General features: G+C 40.5%; 2 protein-coding genes across 2 annotated transcripts in view; both read left to right on the top strand.

Moving 5' to 3' along the window:
- Positions 1–6,324: 6,324 nt before the first annotated feature.
- TMEM35 (transmembrane protein 35) lies at positions 6,325–8,258 on the top strand. The gene is made up of 2 exons (XM_008591983.1): positions 6,325–6,350; positions 7,440–8,258. Exon 2 carries the CDS (start codon positions 7,488–7,490, stop codon positions 7,821–7,823), a length of 336 nt encoding a protein of 111 aa, XP_008590205.1. The 5' UTR covers positions 6,325–6,350; positions 7,440–7,487; the 3' UTR covers positions 7,824–8,258.
- A 5,336-nt stretch (positions 8,259–13,594) lies between these two features.
- Positions 13,595–19,210, top strand: part of CENPI (centromere protein I) — a 61,717-nt gene continuing 56,101 nt past the window's right edge. The window contains exons 1-4 of the mRNA XM_008591982.1: positions 13,595–13,817; positions 14,505–14,642; positions 17,930–18,048; positions 18,329–18,436. Of these exons, the coding sequence (XP_008590204.1) occupies positions 13,595–13,817; positions 14,505–14,642; positions 17,930–18,048; positions 18,329–18,436 (588 nt within the window). The remainder of the gene's footprint in view (positions 13,818–14,504; positions 14,643–17,929; positions 18,049–18,328; positions 18,437–19,210) is intronic.

Here is a 19,210-nt window from a genome sequence, read left to right as displayed (position 1 = left end):
CCCGCGCCACTTCCACTGCTGCCGCTGCTGCTGCTGCTATCTAGGGCGCCACCGCCGCCAGCTCCTGTGCTGCCACCGCTGCCGCTGCCGCTTCCACGGGCGGGCGTAGAGTCACGCGGTCACCGACTGCAAGCGGAGGCGGCTCGAGCCTTTCTAGGGGCCCGCTCTGGCATTGGGCTGGGGCAAGTCGCTACCTTTTCTTCATTCCAAGTAGGCACTGTGATTTCTTCCAGTCCCTGGGGCCCCCGAGTCTTGAGTTTCCACTGCTGCCGCTGCCTTCACACCGCCATCTTGCCCTTTTTTCCTTGTTCTAAAACCATTAGTGTTATGCTTAAGTGTTATCCCCTCCTTGGAGAGTCACTGCTAAAAACCAAACAGATAAATAAATATGAACTTTTTTCTTGTCTCTACTGGAGAAGCCAGGAGAGGTTAGGGGAAAGAGTGCAAGTTTGGGAGTCATACAGGCTTGGGTTCAGGTTCTGGCTCTCTTGGTGTCTCAATTTCCTTATTCATAAAATAAGGGTAAGAATGCCTACCTCAGAAGGTTTTAAATATTAACTGAGATTCCATATGAAAGTATCTGGTACAGTGTTTGCCCATTCTGGTAGGTGTTCAAGAAATGTTCTGGGTGAGATAATTATGATAATTGCTTTCATTTTACGCAGTAGTTTCCTAACTAACTTGAATGGCCAGTTTAAGGGATTGAAATCAAGCATTTAGAAGAACAAGATGCTATTTTCGTGTGCCCTGGTGAACAGACCTTTATGCAATCAGCTAATATTGAAAAATCCACACTTGCTGCTGTGTAATGCACAGTGAATCCCATGCAGAACTTCCAGATGCATCCATGAATAGCCCATTTGGTGTGTGTTGTCCCATAGCAGCCCAGATTTAACAAGTATCATTATAGAGTACTCTAAATCCCACATGAATTCAACATGACCAGCCAATCCCTTGACTAAATCCTTTCATTAGTTCACTTAAAATTGGGAGGCAGCACTTACAGGTGCTGATAAGAAGTTTCTTGAGTATATGAATAGTTGACTTGCTTTAACTTTGGTATTCAGCTTTTTGTATCAATGATTCCATCCTGTAAGCACAGTGGGCCACATATGGCATGGTAAGACAACACCAAAATCCTGTCACAATGAAGCCAAGGAATTTTGGCCCTGAGGACAATGGGTAAGTCTCCCATTCTGTGCATCCCTTCAGAGTAAAGGTTTGTTCTTAGAGTGCAGCCTTATAAGACTAAGGTCATGGGGGATTTACCAGCCAGCTGTCCCCTCCCCCAAAAAAGGTTTGTTCATTTGATTGATTTGCTTACCTGTAATTAAATGTCCTCCCATTTGTGTAACTTCTGTTTATGTATGCCCACCTAAAGAGGAATTTAGCAAGTCTGGTCCTACTAACCAAAGTGGATCCTTCCCAGATTGCATCTTAGGGCAGAAGAGTCTGGCTTCTGTTGTTAGTCAAAGGTCGCTCTGAAACACACTTAGCTGCTGGCCATACTGAGGAACCTGGGGAAACACTCTCAACTTGTTTGGGCAGTTTAATTAATGTTCATAGGTAATCTTTTATGCTTCCAATCACTGCCAATCAATCAACTAGGTAATAAGATAGTAATTCACTGATGCTTAGATTGCTGTCTGAGGTGGTACAGTACATTTATTCCCTTAGAAAGGTGCCTGAGATGTGAAGTGACTTTGCTTAGCTCACACAGCTAGTCATCACAAGCTAAATTACGCGTTGAGGCTTCTGTCAGGGAGCTTGTAGCCTCTCAGTATGGCCAGCAGCTGAGTTTGTTTTAGAGCAACTTTTAACTAACAATAGAATCCAGACCCTTCTGCCCTAAGATGCAATCTGGGAAGGATCCACTTTGGTTAGTAGGACCAGACTTGCCAGCTTACTCTTTAGGTGGGTGTTATATGACAGTGGAAAGTAGAATTGCTTAAAAGGTGTTTATCATTTATGTAGATATTTGGTAATTAAAGATGTGATGGCTTTTATTGCATTTAAACAATGATGTATGCTTCACGTGTGGCTTTTTTTCCTACAGAGACTCAGGAAAATCATACACGAATCAGTAAATTTTCCAGCATTTATGTAGGCTTTATCATCTAAGATAGCAAGCAGGCTGAGCTTTTTAGCCAAAATATATTTTTGTTGATGTCCTCTTCCTCTTTCATGTAGTCTTTTCCCTGTAAATTTTATTGAAATATTACGCATATACCAAGACATGCACATAAGTGTACAGCTCAAGTTTTTGGAATACTCCCGTGTAACCAGCACCCATATCAAGAAACAGCACATGACCAACACCCCAGAAACCCCCCGATGGCCCCTTCCAGTTACTACCCGCCCCCCAGGGTAATTACTATCCTGACTCCTAACAACATAAGTTAGTTTTACCTGTTTTTAAACTTTACATCAATGGAATTATACAGTATATTAGCCAAATTATTTTTTTCTTTTACCTAATTGTCATAAGTGAACTAAAGTGGACCAAACCACTTGCCCTTTGTTCCCATTTTGTACAATTACAAAATTGTAACCAAAAATGAATATTATTAATTGTAATCAAAAATGAATATTATTTGACAGTTTCAACCTGTTCAAGTTTAACGTCATTAATATGAGATTATGGACCCTGGGGTATTGTGAAGAATAAATGCCAAAAAAAAAAAGGTATGACTAAAAAAAGTCTCCATATGCTTTTGACTCATGTCTGAATCATATGTCCACATACCACAAGATTCATCACTATTATTGTTAAAATAATTACCATGGCTTGCAAACATATGGATTTCTAATTGTGTGGTTCATTAACGATAAGATTTGTGTGTGGGGGGGTGGCCCTCAGTTGATGCTATGATGCTATGATTCTATGATTCTTTGATTCTTTAACTAAAATTGGAATTTAGCTTATCTTAAGAATCCCAGTCCAAGGATATTGCTGGATGATTGCCTTTGATTGAAGGTATTTGTAACATTTGACTAAAGCCTTATTTTTCCTGTTTCCTTCTCCTATAAGGAAACTATGGTTTCAGGGTCCGGGTCATTACAATGGAAAGAAAACAGACCTAACAAAGTGAATTGCAAAGTCTTTTGGGAAAGTGAATCTGTCAACTCTCTTTATTCTTACTGTCAGTACAATTAAAGTCTTTAGAGACCTAGTTACTATAAACTAAAGACATGTGACCCTTCTATTGTTAGAATTGAGGTAGCCTGGACCCAGCATAATTAATGATGGGGCTGGCAATAGTAGGATTCTTTTGATGCCTCTATCTTACTCTATAGGAGAAAGAATAAAGGGCTTCCTATAGTGTCAAGACCCATCTAAGCTTAGTCCCATCTCTAACAAACTAAACATTCCCTGTCTGGAATTTTGGAAAATAGATCCTATCTGTACCTACTTAGCTTTGAAATGAAAATTTGATAAGATGGCTTATTCACATGCAGTTTCCTCTTGAGAAAAGGAAGAAGCAACAGCTGCATAAAAATATCCACAGCTGCAGTTTAAGAGGTTAGTTAAACAACTAAAAAGCTAATATAAAGTTATACCAAATGGAGACAAAAAAGATCATTGAAGTCATAGGAACTTGATTTACAGACCTGGAATTTGGCCCCAGATTATAGATTCCACCTCAGTTTAGGTGAGAATCTATTTCTGAATGGTGGGTGTTTAGCCCTAGCCAAAAGAGTGTTTCCAGAAGCCACTCAACCAGCATCTGGAAGTCTTGGCTCTGAACTGATTGTAAGAAACTCATCTTGCCTCCTGTGTTTATCACGTCAGAAGCTTGCACTTAGGATTTAGGAACTGCCTCTTGAGAAACTTTGTGCTGCTAATTAGAAATGGTCTTTATTTAAAAGTGTTAAGAAAGCCTCTTAGGTCTAGGTTTCTTTCCCTGATGTCCACCTGCTACCATCACCAGAGTGCAGAGGGGGAGGGAGTAGACAGGTGGTATGTATCTAGGTGAACAGTGAGAAAAAAGAGGTGGACTTCTCACCCCCCTCCCCCTCACCAGGTGCCCTAACCCTCAGCTCTGCTCCACGTGGGTGTGGCTTGGTTCAGCCCAGGGGTTCACTCTACCTACTGGTCAACCTCTCTCATAACTTCTCTCTGAAAAACCCCTGATTCAACCTAAGACAAGAAGAGGGAGGAAGAGTGACTAATACTTTGTATTTCCTTATATGCTCAGGAACAGGGTAGAGACTAGAGTGAGGTAAGATTTTCTTTCTTTCTTTTTTTTTTTATTGATTATGCATATTCATGAGGTACAAAGCTGATTTTCAATAAAGACAGTCTCTGACAAGACAGGCATTAGGGAGAGGCAAGTGAGGCAGGGTCATGCAAGTGCAGAGTCAGAATTACCTTTACTTAAAATTTTGATATTTTGTTCATCATGGATATTGTTACCTGATTGATGAGTGTTTTTGGTGCCCTCTTAAAATTTGCACCCAAGGCAAATAGCCTCACTAACTTACACTGACTTCAGCTTAGTCCTGGCACTGCTCAGGAAAATGAGGCTCAGAGAGGTCAAATAATTTGCTCATAGACACCCCACTAGAAAGTGACAAGAGCTGGGACTTGAAGCCAAGTCTGTTTGGATCCAATCCCATGCTTTTTTTTTTTTTTTTTTTACTAAACCATCAGTCTTTTAATAGTCTTCATCATAGAGGATTATCTTGTGCCACTCATGATAATTAATCTGTGAAATAAAGGTACATTCAGTTGTCCAGACATGAGGGAAATGACTTAATATTTGTTCCAAACCTGGAGTGTGTGAACACTATTCTAAGTGCTAGATGCTTCTGAGAGGTCAAGTTGGCTATCTGTCTGATTCTTATACTTGCCTTGCATTGGCACTTTGGACTATTCTCTTTTTAAAACTCCTCTTGGCTTCCATGATCCCATCTCTTCTGGTTTTCCTCCTGCTTTTTATCATCATACTTTCTTCCGCCTGCTTTGTGGACCCTCTTCTTCCCATTTCTTAAATGTCTGTCACACATTTTTTTCTCTTTGTATATACCTTCCCTGGGCATACTGGTGACTATCCATTCTCTATCTTTTTAGCTCAGACTTCTCTTACTCAGCTGCCTACCAGTCATCTCCACATGGATGTCTTAGAGATACTTCAACACAAAATACCCCAAATTGAGTTCTTCATTCTCTCCAGCTCTCTGTCCCCCAAACCTTTTTCTCCTGATATATTCCTGCACTAGGAGAAAGGTATCACCTGTCTACCCAGGTACCCAAGCCAGAGATCTGAGAATCTTTCTTGACTCTTCCCTTTCTCTTAGTGTTCACATCCAATAAGATACCAAGTTCTGTTGATTTTGCTTTCAGAGCATACTTGATTCTGTCCCCTTCCCTCCATCCTCACTGTTATTATGCTAGTCCAGGTCTCTCACCTGATCTCCTTGTTTCCAAGCACACCATTCCCAATTCCGTCCTTCACACTGTTTCCAGAGGGACCTTCCTTAAAAGCAAATTGATTATGTTGCTCTCCTGGCTTATAGGACAAAGCCCAACTCCATAACAGATATAGTTTTCTATGATCTGATTCATATCTGTTGCTCCTGTTTCATGTCTCACTTCCCCACCTTCCCTCCCTCAACCTATGTTGAACTAAGGCTGTGTTTGCAATGCACTAGTCTACTTTGTGTTCCAGGGCCTTTGCTCACTCAGCTTCCTCTGCCTGCAATGCCCTTTCCTTATTGATCTTGCAAATACCCGCTCTTCTCTAAAGATTCCACTCCCCATTTTCTATCACCATTGAGGGAGATTTGACCATTCCCTCTGGTGTGCCTCCACTGTACCCACTACATAATTTTAACCAGCACTCATGACACTTTACTGCACTTATGTCTTTACATATCTGCTCTTCTCCTTGTAAACTACAAGTTTCAGGAAGGCAGGGCCTTTGATTGTCTGTATCCAGAGTACGTAGTACAGTGCCTAGCACAAGGAGTACCTTAATAAATATTGAATGAATGAATGAATGGAAACCTAATGAAAACAACACGGTGGGTCAACCTAATAAGACACCATAAAATCTCATCAATTTACTCCAAACTGAGGATCAAACCAATCTGAATAGTGAAAAATATGAGAAATCTATTACTCTAAGGTTAATATAATTCTATTACTTTGTAATATATCCAGTAACTCCCTCCTCTGTTGTATGATGTCTCCCTCTGGACTACTGTTGGATCTCAAATCAACCTCTATTATATACTACTAACAATGCTGCTTTATAATGTTGTTTACAAATCTGTTTTCCTCCACTAGATCAAGAGCTTCTTGACCCTGTCTTATTCATCTCTGTATCTACAAGGCAAAACCTATAGTAGGTGTTCAATAAATATTTGTTGAATTCAAATGAATGAACTTGAACTAGGCTAACCAAAGTAGAGTCTTGTAAAGGTCTGGAGATTTATCTCAATGAACATGAGAATGATTTTGTCTTACTATGTTTTAAAGATATAAAAGGGGCTAACATTTGTACACCCTTTTTACTTTTCTATTTGTTCAGCCATCACTTTTTTTTTTAAATAGACTCCACAAATATAAACTCCAGCTCAGCTCTTTTCTGAAATATCACATATTCCAAATTAGAGAAGTCTAAATTAGTGAGGCTTTAAAAAAAAAAAATAAATTAGTGAGGCTTTACCATACTGTGCCTTGGCATTCATATGCATCTGGGTTTGGACAGGCAGGCACTAGAAAATGTGGATGTGGCTAACACAAAGTAGTATTTACGGGCCCAGTGAATTTTCTTTTAAAATCTTGATTTATAATCAAAATTTTTTTAAAAACTGTAAAGCCAAATTCTCTGCCTTATTACCTTTGGTGCTTGTCTATAACAAAATACATATCATAAACTGGGTAGCTTATAGACAACAGAAATTTATTTCTCACCCTTATGGAAGCTGGGAAGTCCAAGATCAAGGTGCCAGCAAATTTGGTGTCTGGTGAGGTCTCACATTCTGTTTTATAGATGGTGCCTCCTAGCTTTGTCTACCTCGCAGAAGGGGCAAGTCAGCTCTCTGGGGCCTCTTTTATAAAAGCACTAATTGCATTCATAAGGGCTCCACCCTTCTGGCCTAATCACCCCCCAAGGGCCCCACCCACTAATACCATCACCTTGGGGGTTAGAATTTCAACATATGAATTATGGGGGAACACAAACATTCAGACCATAGCACTGCCGCTACTAAGGTTTAAATCACAGCAGATTTAAGGGATCCCAGCAGATTGCTTGCTTTTTAAAATCATAATTGCAAGGCTTTTATTTAGGGGAAAAAGTGAAAAATGGGACACCATTGGCTGGTGTGAAAGGGGAATGGTAGGGAAGGAGGATTCTGCTTGTATTTTCTTTATTCTAATGTTAAAATCGTGACTATGCAGTGATTTCTTTATGGTATTCCCACTCTAGAAGCGTGCTTACAAGAGCTATGTCCGGGCCCTCCCTCTGCTGAAGAAAATGGGGATCAATTCCATTCTCCTCCGAAAAAGCATTGGTGTCCTTGAGGTGGTCTGCGGCATCGTCATGACCCTTGTGCCTGGGCGTCCCAAAGATGTGGCTAACTTCTTCCTACTCTTGCTGGTGTTGGCTGTGCTCTTCTTCCACCAGCTGGTTGGTGATCCTCTCAAACGCTACGCCCACGCTCTGGTGTTTGGAATCCTGCTCACCTGCCGCCTGCTGATTGCCCGCAAGCCTGAAGACCGGTCTTCTGAGAAGAAGCCCCTGCCAGGGAATGCTGAGGAGCAACCTTCCTTATATGAGAAGGCCCCTCAGGGCAAAGTGAAGGTGTCATAGGAAAGTGGAAGTGCAAAAAGTGGACCTTCCGGGCAGTTGCCTCTATGACACCCAGGAAAATGTGTGTGTGTTTTTCATTTGATTTATTTATCTTGGAGGAAAGGGAAAAGTGTAATCTGCAAGTTAATGACCCTGTTGGCTTGTGTACATCTATACCCTAAAATGACTCCCCACATTGACATTTGTGCACCACCTTTAATCACTCTGGGGCAACTCTCACATCTTGCTGCATGTACATGTATACGGCTACTGTTGAAGTGTGTTTGTGAGATGGGCTCCAGCAAGCATGTGACCGTGAGATTATGTGTGGGAAAATGTATTTACTACTGTGAGTGTGTGCATGCACACACATGTGGAGAAAGCTCTAATCTTGAACTAATCCTGCACAGGTATCCTTCCCTTTATCGACTGATTCCAGCAGAGGCAGAATAAAATAAACTTTATTAATAAAGTTACATTTTCTTTAAAAAAAAAAGTGAATGTGAAATAAATAAATAAATAAATAAATAAAAGTATGCTCAGAGAAGTGTCTCTTCTCTGTCCTCTACCTTCCACCCAGCTGCCACCCATTGCCTCTAGGCAATCTCAATAGTTTCTGCTTTATCTTTCCTATGTTTCTTTTTGTAACGATAAGCAAATACATGTATGTTTTCTTTTATCATCTTGTTTCTTTTTTTTTTTTTTTACAGCAGCACTTTTTTTTCTTTTTTTCAAAAAGATGACCGGTAAGGGGATCTTAACCCTCGACTTGGTGTTGTCAGCGCCACGCTCACCCAGTGAGCGAACCAGCCATCCCTATATGGGATCCGAACCCGTGGCCTTGGTGTTATCAGCACCGCACTCTACCGAGTGAGCCACGGGCCGGCCTGAATCCTACTTACTTCTGGTATAAAACAAGTAATGTATCCCCATGGTTGGGGGGAAACCCTCAATAGATTAAGCTGAAAACTTAAACTCACTGCTTTAGGAACAAAAAAAATCCTTCAATTTGAGACACTGAGTTCTATGTAAAATTAATTAGCCTCTACTACAACAGCTGTTTAAATTTTGAATACTCCATATTTAGTTTAATTAAAACAAAGGATGCATGCAGTGAATAGATAGTCTAATTCATCAAGTGGTAAAATAGGAAGTTTCACCTTGCCTTTGTCCAAGCCCTACCTATCAAGCTCCTTTACTCACAGTTTGAAACTGAAGCAGTAAACTTAGACATCTTTTTCAGATTTTCTTGAGCCCAAAGCTGCCCCACTTCCACAATTCTTAGCAGCTAAACAGGATTTGGCAGCTGCTCCACTGTTGTAATTGAGGGAGCAGGGTTCACTCATGTTAGAAGTCTGTGAATCTCAAACTCTAGCTGTTCTTTGAAATCATCTGAAATTTGACAAAGGAGCTGAATCCAGTGTTTCCTTGCCAAACAGATTTACTATTACTATTGATTCTTCACTGAATTTAGCTAGTGTAAGCAGAGTTCCAATTCACCCCCAGCGTTGTCTTTTCTACACCTCTTCATCATTCTGGTGGGTGGAGTTTAACCGGGGAAGGACATTTGGTATGGGTTAGTTGGATTGAGCAGTATGGAAATTTGCTTTCTTCATTACATACTGCTGTTTCTCCTTGTTAGATGTGCTTTGATGGTTTTAATATTATTGTGCCAGGGATGGGGAAAAGGGTGGGGGGTTGTGTGTGGGGAGAGTACTTGTATTTTCTTCAGTATCATTGTTCTTGGATATTGATACTTCTCTGTTTTATTTCTCTCATTCTTTCAAAATAAAAATTTTTGAAATTTGGAGGACACTGTCTGGACAGATACTGAAAATCGGGAAAGAAAGGGTCATATCAAAGGATTCAGGCTCTTTTTGTTCATATTTTTTTTTTTTTTTTTTTTTTGGCTGCTGGCCAGTTTAGGGATGGAACCCTGGACCTTGGTGTTATCAGCACCACGCTCTAACCAACTGAGTAAACGGCCAGCCCTCCCTCCCCGCCCTTCTTTCTGAGCATGGATGAGGAAGGAGAAGAAAGAGAAGGGGGAGAATAATAACTTAATATACTAATGAGGTTGCCAACTTTCTAATCATGTCTAAGGTCCCCCACACTTTTGTGATATTAGCACACAAGACAGAAAGCCATGGAATTAGAATCCCAATACAATTTCTAGGTTTTGGGACTTCTGGTTATTAGATGATGCCAAAGGAAGGGAGAAAAATGATTTCAGAGAAAATTGAAAGTATTAAATAAAGGTGAACCACTGTCTCTCACTATATGTGTCCACAAAGTGGCACAAGTAGCACTGTCACAGATTTGTCACATTAGGCAAGTTATTATTATTATTTTTTTTTGTCTTTTTCGTGACTGGTAAGGGGAGCACAGCCCTTGGTGTGGTGTCGCCTGCACCGCGCTCAGCCAGTGAGTGCACTGGCCATTCCCATATAGGATCCGAACCCGTGGCGGGAGCATCGCTGCGCTCCCAGCGCAGCACTCTCCTGAGTGCGCCACGGGGCTGGCCCACATTAGGCAAGTTATTTCACCACTCAGGGCTCCAGTTTCATCATCTACAAAAACAAGAGTGTTGAAGCCTTAAAAATCCCTTCCTATTTAGGACTGGCCCATGGCTCACTCGGGAGAGTGCAGTGCTGATAACACCAAGGCCATGGGTTCGGATCCTATATAGGGATGGCCGGTTAGCTCACTGGCTGAGTGTGGTGCTGACAGCACCAAGCCCAAGGGTTAAGATCCCCTTACCGGTCATCTTAAAAAAAAAAAAAAATCCCTTCCTATTTACATTTCTTTGAGTCTATGAAATGATTAAAGCATGAAAAATGACAAATTTTCAGTTTTAGTAGATAAAGAGCAGCTATCATAGAAAAATTGAACAGTTTCCATTTTCATGCATTATTAAATAAGAGTTTGTGATACTACTCTGAAAAGCATATAAACATAAAATGTGGTAAATAGTCATTTCTGCTGTAGTTTTCCCCAAATACATCAACTTAATCTTTGATTATTCATCTCACTATAAGATTACAAAGTTTCCCCCTACAGTTTTGCCTAAAGTTTATGTGTATGGTTTGGCCTCAACAAGTTAGTGACAGCCGTTAAATTTATATCTTTCCTCTCTCTTTCCTACTCTAATGAGAGATTAAATTAGGGATTAAGCTCAGATCTCAGATTAAGCCCTTGTCGCTGTTTTAGCCAGTTTCTCTAAGGTCAATTGATTCCTCAAGGTTAGGAATATTTACATGTTAACAACGGGCTATTTGCAAGGTGGCACAACATCTGGCTCAGGTCACGTTTCTAAAAAACCTTGGAGGTTATTCGTATCCCTCCTTGGTAAAAGGAGGGCAGATCCAGCGGTTCTTTCCTCCCACCCCCCTAGCTTCACCCTTTGAGTCTCAACATGGGAGAAGCCGCCTTTATCGTGAAGTCTGCGGTTTCATATTTTCCTACAGGCTCAAAGGCCCGACATTTGGGGCTCAATGTGGGCAAAACGATCACTATAATTGATCGTGTTAAATTCAAGAATCGAGACACATTCTCCCATTTTACACAAAACGATGAATGCGAATATTATTAGAACAGTGGGCACGCCAGCCAATCAGCTGGCTCCAGCGGCAACGGCCCGTTCCCCGCGCTCTCGCAGTCAAGCGCGGGTGGGGCAAGCCGCTGTCAGTAATTAGGTCTGCGCCAGCAAAGGCGCGCGCGCCGCCCCCCGCCGTAGAGCTGTACTTCAACCAATCAGGCTTCAGTAGAGCGGCGCCGCTCCGCCCAGCCGCTGCCTAAGTCTCCGTGGAAGCGCATGCGTGGGGCGGGACGCGCGCCTTTGAATCTGGGAGGCGGTGTTCGGACTCTGGATGTTGCGGGGCAGAAGAGTATGTCAGGTGAGCTGCTTTTAAACACTGCACGGAATGGGGGCCTCGAGAGTGAATCTTCCAAGAGCGGGACTAACCTGCAAGGTATGGCTAGGGTCGAGTTTTCCCCCAGCCCAGGAGTCTGCCTAGTGGGTCAGTCGTGGCGAAGTTCGTTCCCTGCTGGGGCAGGCTGTGCAAGGGATCCTTGGGAAGCGCTGTGATGGTTCAACCAGATGGGGTCAGAAGCTGCTCCCCCGCCCTTCTTTTGTAGGACCCTAGGAAACAGCTCGGAACCTGGAACCTCCCGCTGGGTTGGACATATATTATTACGCTCCTGCTCTGGCCCCATGTGTTCTGGTGAGGTGGGATAGACTGTCATTCCGACCATTTCCTTAGTTTTTCCCATTTGAAGCCAAAAACTTAGAAGTCATTCTTGGTTTCTCTCTTTCCTTTTTCCTACACCCAGTTCTTTTTATCATGGCCTACCTAGTCTACCTCCAAAACGTCACGGATCCAATCGTTTTCCACTTCTACACCGCTACACCTTAGGCCTAGTGCAGACTGCTGTCATCATCCCTCTTGTGGAGTTCTGCAAGAATAAACCTATTGCCACTCCTTGATCACTAACATTCTAGTCTCCACACTGCAGCTAAAATGGTCTTAAAACACAAATCAGGTGGTATCGCTCCCCTCTCTAGTCCTCCCCCTCCCCCCATGGCTTTTCTTGACACTTAAAATCCAAGCTTCTTACTTTGGCCTACAAATCCCAATATGATCTACTTCCTGGCTACCTTTCTGATTTCATCTTTCACTACCCTTTACCTCCTTCCACTCCCTTCACACTGGTGTTACAGCTGTTTCTTTAACACACCAAGCAAGCACTTTTTTTGGGTGGTCTGAGCATGTCTTCCTCTTTCCTCTTCACGAAATACTCTTCCACCAGATCTTCACATGTCTGGTTCCTTGGCATTCAAATCTCAGCTTAAAGGTCACTTCAGAGAGGCTTTCCCTGAATACTTATTCCAAAGTAGCTTCCCACCCTCACCCCATTTCTATCATATCACTGTGTTTTATATTTATTATTATTTTACTCATTTATTGACTTATTTAATTTTTGGTCCCCCTTCACCCCTCGTGTAAGTTTTATGAGAACAGGGACCTTGACTGTTTTATTATTTTATTTCTGGTGACTAGAATTGTGTTTGGCATATAGATGATCAGTAATTATTGAATAAGTGAATTAATAAACAAGGAATGTTTTTGTCTTGAGAATGTTTAGTCTGGCCACCAGTTTGGCTTTTGAACTATTCAGTTTTAACTCATCACTGACGAAGTGGAGAGCATAAAGATTAAAAGCAAAATCAAGGAGTGGAGAAAGTAAGATTGAGTTGATAAGATGGATTAGTTTTGGATTCGCTTATATGATATAACCATTCTAAGAGAGAACTTGCTATGTTGCCTGTACTCTTACTGCCCCCCCCCCCCCCCCCCGGCCAATTCAGCTGATAAATGTTACCTTGATAAGTTGTTTCTATTTAGGTCAAGGGCTTTCATTTTTTTTTTTTTTTAAATGACCGGTAAGGGGATCTTAACCCTTGACTTGGTGTTGCCAGCACCATGCTCTCTGAAGTGAGCTAACCGGCCATACCTATATAGGGATTCGAACCTGTGGCCTTGGTGTTATCAGCACCACTCTACCAAGTGAGCCACGGGCTGGCCCTTAAGTCAAGGACTTTCTGAGAAAGTTAACCTATAGGTTTTGATTCCTGGATTGTTGTCAGCTTACTTATTGCATGCCTGTTTTATGCTAGGTACTGAATTCTGGGAATACAGACGGATATGGTCCCTGTCTTTCTGGAGAAAAAGGGACTGTTTGGCTGATTCATGATAACTTAACATTTGTTTCTGTATATAACATATGCAATAATGTTGCCTCAAAAGACAGTTAAGAGTTTCCAGGCACAAAACAGGACTTTACAAGGTAGTAACAGTCATCAGACCAAGCTCTCCGCCTGGAAAATAAAACAGGATCTAAGCAACTCAAAGAGCATCTTGAAACATGGACAAAACAATTTAGTGGAAGATTGTGGACATGATGACAACCAAGCTGGAGACGCTCTGCAAATAGCAGTGGGATACTTTGAGAAAGGTAAAGGTGGATTGTTTTCCTTATGAAAGTCCTATTTCTGTAAAAATATTCCAGTCTTTTTAATTAAGAATTTTTAAAGGAAAGCGTACTTTTGCTCATTCATGCTTTTGTTTATTTAATAGACATTTGTTGAACACTTACTATACATATCAATCAGTATGTTAAGTGCTAGTGATACAGCAACAAAACATCTTTTTAGCAGAGTGGTTCCCAAACTGCTGCACATTGGGATCACCTGAGAATCTTTTTTAAAAAAAACCCGATGCCTTGCATCTGCTCTTAGACATTCTGGTTTTATTGGCATGGCCTGCAACCTGGCATCAGGATTTTTTAAGGTTTCCTGAGTGATTCCAATGTATAGCAAAGTTTGGGAACCACTGCCCAAGTATTCAAATGGTTATAATCTAAGTTCAATGCTTTTAGTTAGTTTAGAGCAGGGATGCCAGGGTATGATTCAGTTTTCCTCACCGAAGGTGTTGCTGTTAAATATTCTAGAGTTTTAACCAGACACTAAACCAGAAACACAGACAAAAAAATATTCTAGAGTTTTAAAGGCTTTGAAGGGTTTTGAGGAAGAGATTTTTTTACATAAAGCTATTCCTTAAAGAGTCCCAAGTTGTCATTGTTGAGGCTGAGGACTGAAAGAATTTTACAGGTCTCACTATTTAATATTGTTCCTTTTTCCAGGTCCCATTAAAACTTCATGGAGTGAAAATAAAACCTTAGAAAGACACTTGAAAACTGTGGAAAATGTGGCTTGGAAGAATGGGTTAGCTCCAGAAGAAATTGACATTCTATTAAATGTGGCACTCAGTGGCAAATTTGGTATGTTGAGCGGGTTCATTTGTCATCAGTTTGCTATTAGTTTTGCCTTTTAGACTTTGATCTAGATTGTTCATTGGAATCAGTTGTATTTCTTTATTTTTACTATTCTCTTCATAAGACCAATCAAGTAAGATTGTGTTTAGACTACCTTATGAGCCAAAAGTTTGTGTGCATATGCTGAAAATGACCAATTATCACATCTTTACAGATAAAATGTGTAGAACATTGGGGAACAGGTATACCTTCGACTTGATGATTTCCATTCCTCTGGGTATATTCCCAGCAGTGGGATAGCTGGGTCATATGGTAGATCTATCTGCAACTGTTTGAGGAACCTCCATACCATTTTCCATAGAGGCTGCACCATTTTGCAGTCCCACCAACAATGGATGAGAGTTCCTTTTTCTCCGCAACCTCGCCAGCATTTATCATTCAGAGTCTTTTGGATTTTAGCCATCCTAACTGGGGTGAGATGGTATCTCAGTGTAGTTTTGATTTGCATTTCCCGGATGCTGAGTGATGTTGAGCATTTTTTCATATGTCTGTTGGCTATTTGTATATCTTCCTTAGAGAAATGCCTGCTTAGCTCTTTTGCCCATTTTTTAATTGGGTTGCTTATTTTTTTCTTGTAAAGTTGTTTGAGTTCCTTGTATATTCTGGATATTAATCCTTTGTCAGATGTATATTAGACTTTTGTCACCAAATACATGGGAACCATTTTTAGCATTTCTCTTAAGAAGCATAGGTAATTTAAGTAATGTTGCTGGAAGGAACCTTGAGAGATCACTTAATCTACTTCACTGCCTTTAGGTTTATTTATTTATGAAAAGTTCCAGTTTATACCGTTTCCATCCCAGTGTATATAATATTAACAGTCAAGATGCTTTTTCTTTTGTGCACATGCTTCCTTTCCCATTCTAAGTTTAGTGGTGGGGGTGGGTGGGGGTTGGGAGAGGTTATTAGAAATAACACCTGGTCAGTATTCTTTTTACTTGAAAGGAAACTTTTAACCTTCTCTCATCCAAATTCAGACTTGGAAGGTATTTTAGACTCTAAACATCTCGTTTTAAAGGTGGAGAAATTGAGGCCCAGAGTGGTTAAAGAGACTTGCTTAATGTCAGAGCTAGAACTGGGGAAATCAGGTCTCCTAACTCTCATTCTTGTGTTTAGACTGTACCACATTGCTACCGTTTTTTCTACATTAAAAAAAAAAATAGCTATCAAAATTAGATGCTTTATATACTAAGTATTTCCTGGCCCTTGCATGTTATGTTCCTTTGTGTATACCCTAGCATTATATTTACAGATGTGTGTGTGTGTGTGTGTGTGTATTTTAAAGTAACGACATATTACTAACAGAATTCAGCACATGACTATGAAGTTTATTTCTCCACTTTTACCTGATTAGTTTTCTGTTTTCCCAGAAAATTAAATTAGACCTAATAAAATTGTCTTTTGTTCTTGTAGGTGGTTTCAGATTGTTTGGTTTTAATATCTTTCCAGGAATCTGAGTTTAACTGATCAGTGTCTATCATTATCAATTTTACCACTCCTTTCTCCCCTTAAAACATGTATAGAATGTACAGGTGTTTTCTGTCTTGGAATTCCTCTTTTCTTTTTTGATATCTTAGAATTTAATGGTTAGAAGGTTTTCATGATGTCAGCCAGATCTTAGGGTGTTTCAAAATGCATGCCTCAGACTCTGGAAACTTGTATAAAACAATTTAAAAAATAATCTCTGGCTTTCTAGGTTACTTTTCCTTTTTCTGTTGAGCTGGAATTTACTGAGGTCAGATGTGGCCTCCTTAATTCTTTTTCTCCTTTTATTTCTATGCGTCCCCCATTCCTACTAGATTTTTACATGTAGCTCTTTTGGAAAGTTGAAATGCATATTTAAGGGCAGGTATGCTAGAAATGTCATCATAATTAGGTGTAAAGGGGGCCGGCCCGGTGGCGCACTGCTATAGTGCGCCACTTGGGAAGCGCGGCGGCGCTCCCGCCGAGGGTTCGGATCCCACATACAGACCGGTTCCCGCTCACTGGCTGAGTGAGGCGCGGGAGCAGCACCGAGGGTTGCGATCCCGTTGCCGGTCCCGGTCCGGTACGGGGGCGACACTGAGGGTTGCGATCCGTTGCCGGACACGGAAAAAGACAAAAAAAAAAAAAAAAATTAGGTGTAAAGGAACTTTAGACTTGAGAAATAAAGTCACTGGGAAGTAAAAATAGTCAGTATTGAATTTCCTCTTTGAATTTGGTACATGTGCAAGGTGTTAGTGTTAAGACTGTTTTAAACTTTAGAAGTTTTAGTGGATGGGAGTGGGAGGGGAAAAAAGAAATAAAACCAAGAAACCACAAGAGTGGGAAGCAGAGATTTTTATTCTTGTGATTCTTTACTTGCTATCACTGCTTCCTTTCTTCTCCATAGAGCGATGGGGGTACAAATTGATGAGATAAATTTTAATTCTTGAAGCCTTAGTAAACAGAAGTTGATATAAGGTATATATAAAGTCAGTCTCTGTAACATCACTTCTATTACCAGAGGAGAACACCATGGTGACCAGAGAGCAAAATGGAAAGATTGGACTAGAGTAGAATATTATTACAGCCATCTAACTCTAAGGATATCTGTTCCATTCTGCTACCCTATTCCCTTGTTGGGGGGAGTAGAGGATAAAATATATTTACTTATTCTTAAATGTAGCAGCTCATGCAAGGTGTCTGTCAGTAGCTTTAAATAAATCAACATCTATTGTAATACAAAATAAAAAAAAATCTTTGATATTTTGCTGTGATTGAAAGGCTTTTTTTGAGGTATAATTCACACACCATCAAATTCACCCTTATAAAAATTCAGTGTTTTCACAGGTATTGATGTTCAACTCTGTACCCCCACAAACATGTATAATCAACTACATTTTAATAAAAAATCCAGTGTTTTTTAGCATATTCACAATATTGTTTGATTATCATCACTAATTCCCGTTTTCATCACCCCCTAAGGAGACCCTCTATTCATCCCCCCTTTTTATTTGTTTTGTCTTTTTTTCATCCCTCCTTTTTAAATGGAAATATTTGGGCCAAATAATTTGCTTTATAGTTTATATTAGAAGTTAAAGGTATATATTTTTTTTGAATAATGTTTTATAGTGATGATAAGAGATACTGAATATTACATACTGTTGATTTTTATTGCCTTCAGTATAAAATGAGATTTTTTTAGGACCAGGAGTAAAGAAACAATTGAGACAGTAAAGTATAGTGTAATTTAGAGTTTGTCTGCTTTCCAGGGAATGCTGTAAACACACGGATATTGAAGTGCATGATTCCAGCAACTCTAGTATCAGAAGATTCTGTGGTTAAGGCAGTCTCTTGGCTTTGTGTTGGCAAGTGTTCTGGTAGCACTAAGGTAATCTTTTTAAACACTTTGATGATAAGTCCTTCAGAACCACTTAGGGGTTGGCAGGGAAGAGCCACTTATGGAGTAATGGCAGTGGCCTTTTGTGGAAAGCCTGTAGTTTTGGAATAATATAGCTTGATGCAAGGACTCTATTCAAACAAATTTTTACTGAGAAATAAAATCTATTATCCTACTTTGTGCTAGAAGCTTCTAAAACAGCCCTGAGGGGGAAATTAAGCGCTTCTGTGCCAGTTATATTTCTCTAAAGGTCAGCATTTTGTCTCGACAGGTACTTTTTTATCGTTGGCTGATTGCAATGTTTGACTTCATTGATCATAAGGAGCAAATTAACTTGCTCTATGGCTTCTTTTTTGCTTCATTGCAAGATGATGCACTGGTAAGTAAAAATTGGACAGCACAGAGCATCAATTAAATTGTACATGCATGTATATTGATGCACCATATGTGCTTCAGAGTGCCACCCAATGCATTTTTTTCTTAGTTATTTAAAAATATGTCAAACATATAGACAAGTACAAAGACTAACATAACAAATACCCTCACACCTCTCTCTCAGGTTAACAAATATAAAATTTTTACCATATTTGCTTTATATCTACTTTTAAGGAAATAAAAATATTACATATAGAGTTGACTCCACATTGAAGTCTCTTTGCTGATCTAGAGCAGTGATCGCCATCTTTTCCCTTTTAAACCACTTCAACAGGGTCCTTTGAGTCACTTACTCTACATTTGCTTGATTAACACTGCAAAAACCTCATCAGAATTAATGAGAAGGAGAGGATTACTTTTCATGAGTTGCCAATGGACTGATTTTGATTAAAAAGCATAATTATTCCCATTAAAAACATTAATAACTCTAAGAAGTCTTTCAAGGACATCAGTGATTGTAACTGAATCTTGCCTTTGGGAAAAGCATTATTCATTGATTTCATTTTTAAAAAAATGATATTCCTGGGGCCGGCCCGGTGGCGCACTGCGCTAGTGTGCCGCTTGGGAAGCGTGGAGGCGCTCCCGCTGAGGGTTTGGATCCCACATACAGACCGGTTCCCGCTCACTGGCTGAGTGAGGCGCGGGGGGCAACACCGAGGGTTGCGATCCCGTTGCCAGTCCCGGTCCGGTACGGGGGCGACACTGAGGGTTGCGATCC

This window comes from Galeopterus variegatus, unplaced genomic scaffold (assembly GCF_000696425.1).
Source record: "Galeopterus variegatus unplaced genomic scaffold, G_variegatus-3.0.2 Scaffold7463, whole genome shotgun sequence".
NCBI lineage: Eukaryota > Metazoa > Chordata > Mammalia > Dermoptera > Cynocephalidae > Galeopterus > Galeopterus variegatus.
Note: the sequence above shows the minus strand (reverse complement) of the source record. Positions and strands in the feature narration are given on the sequence as shown.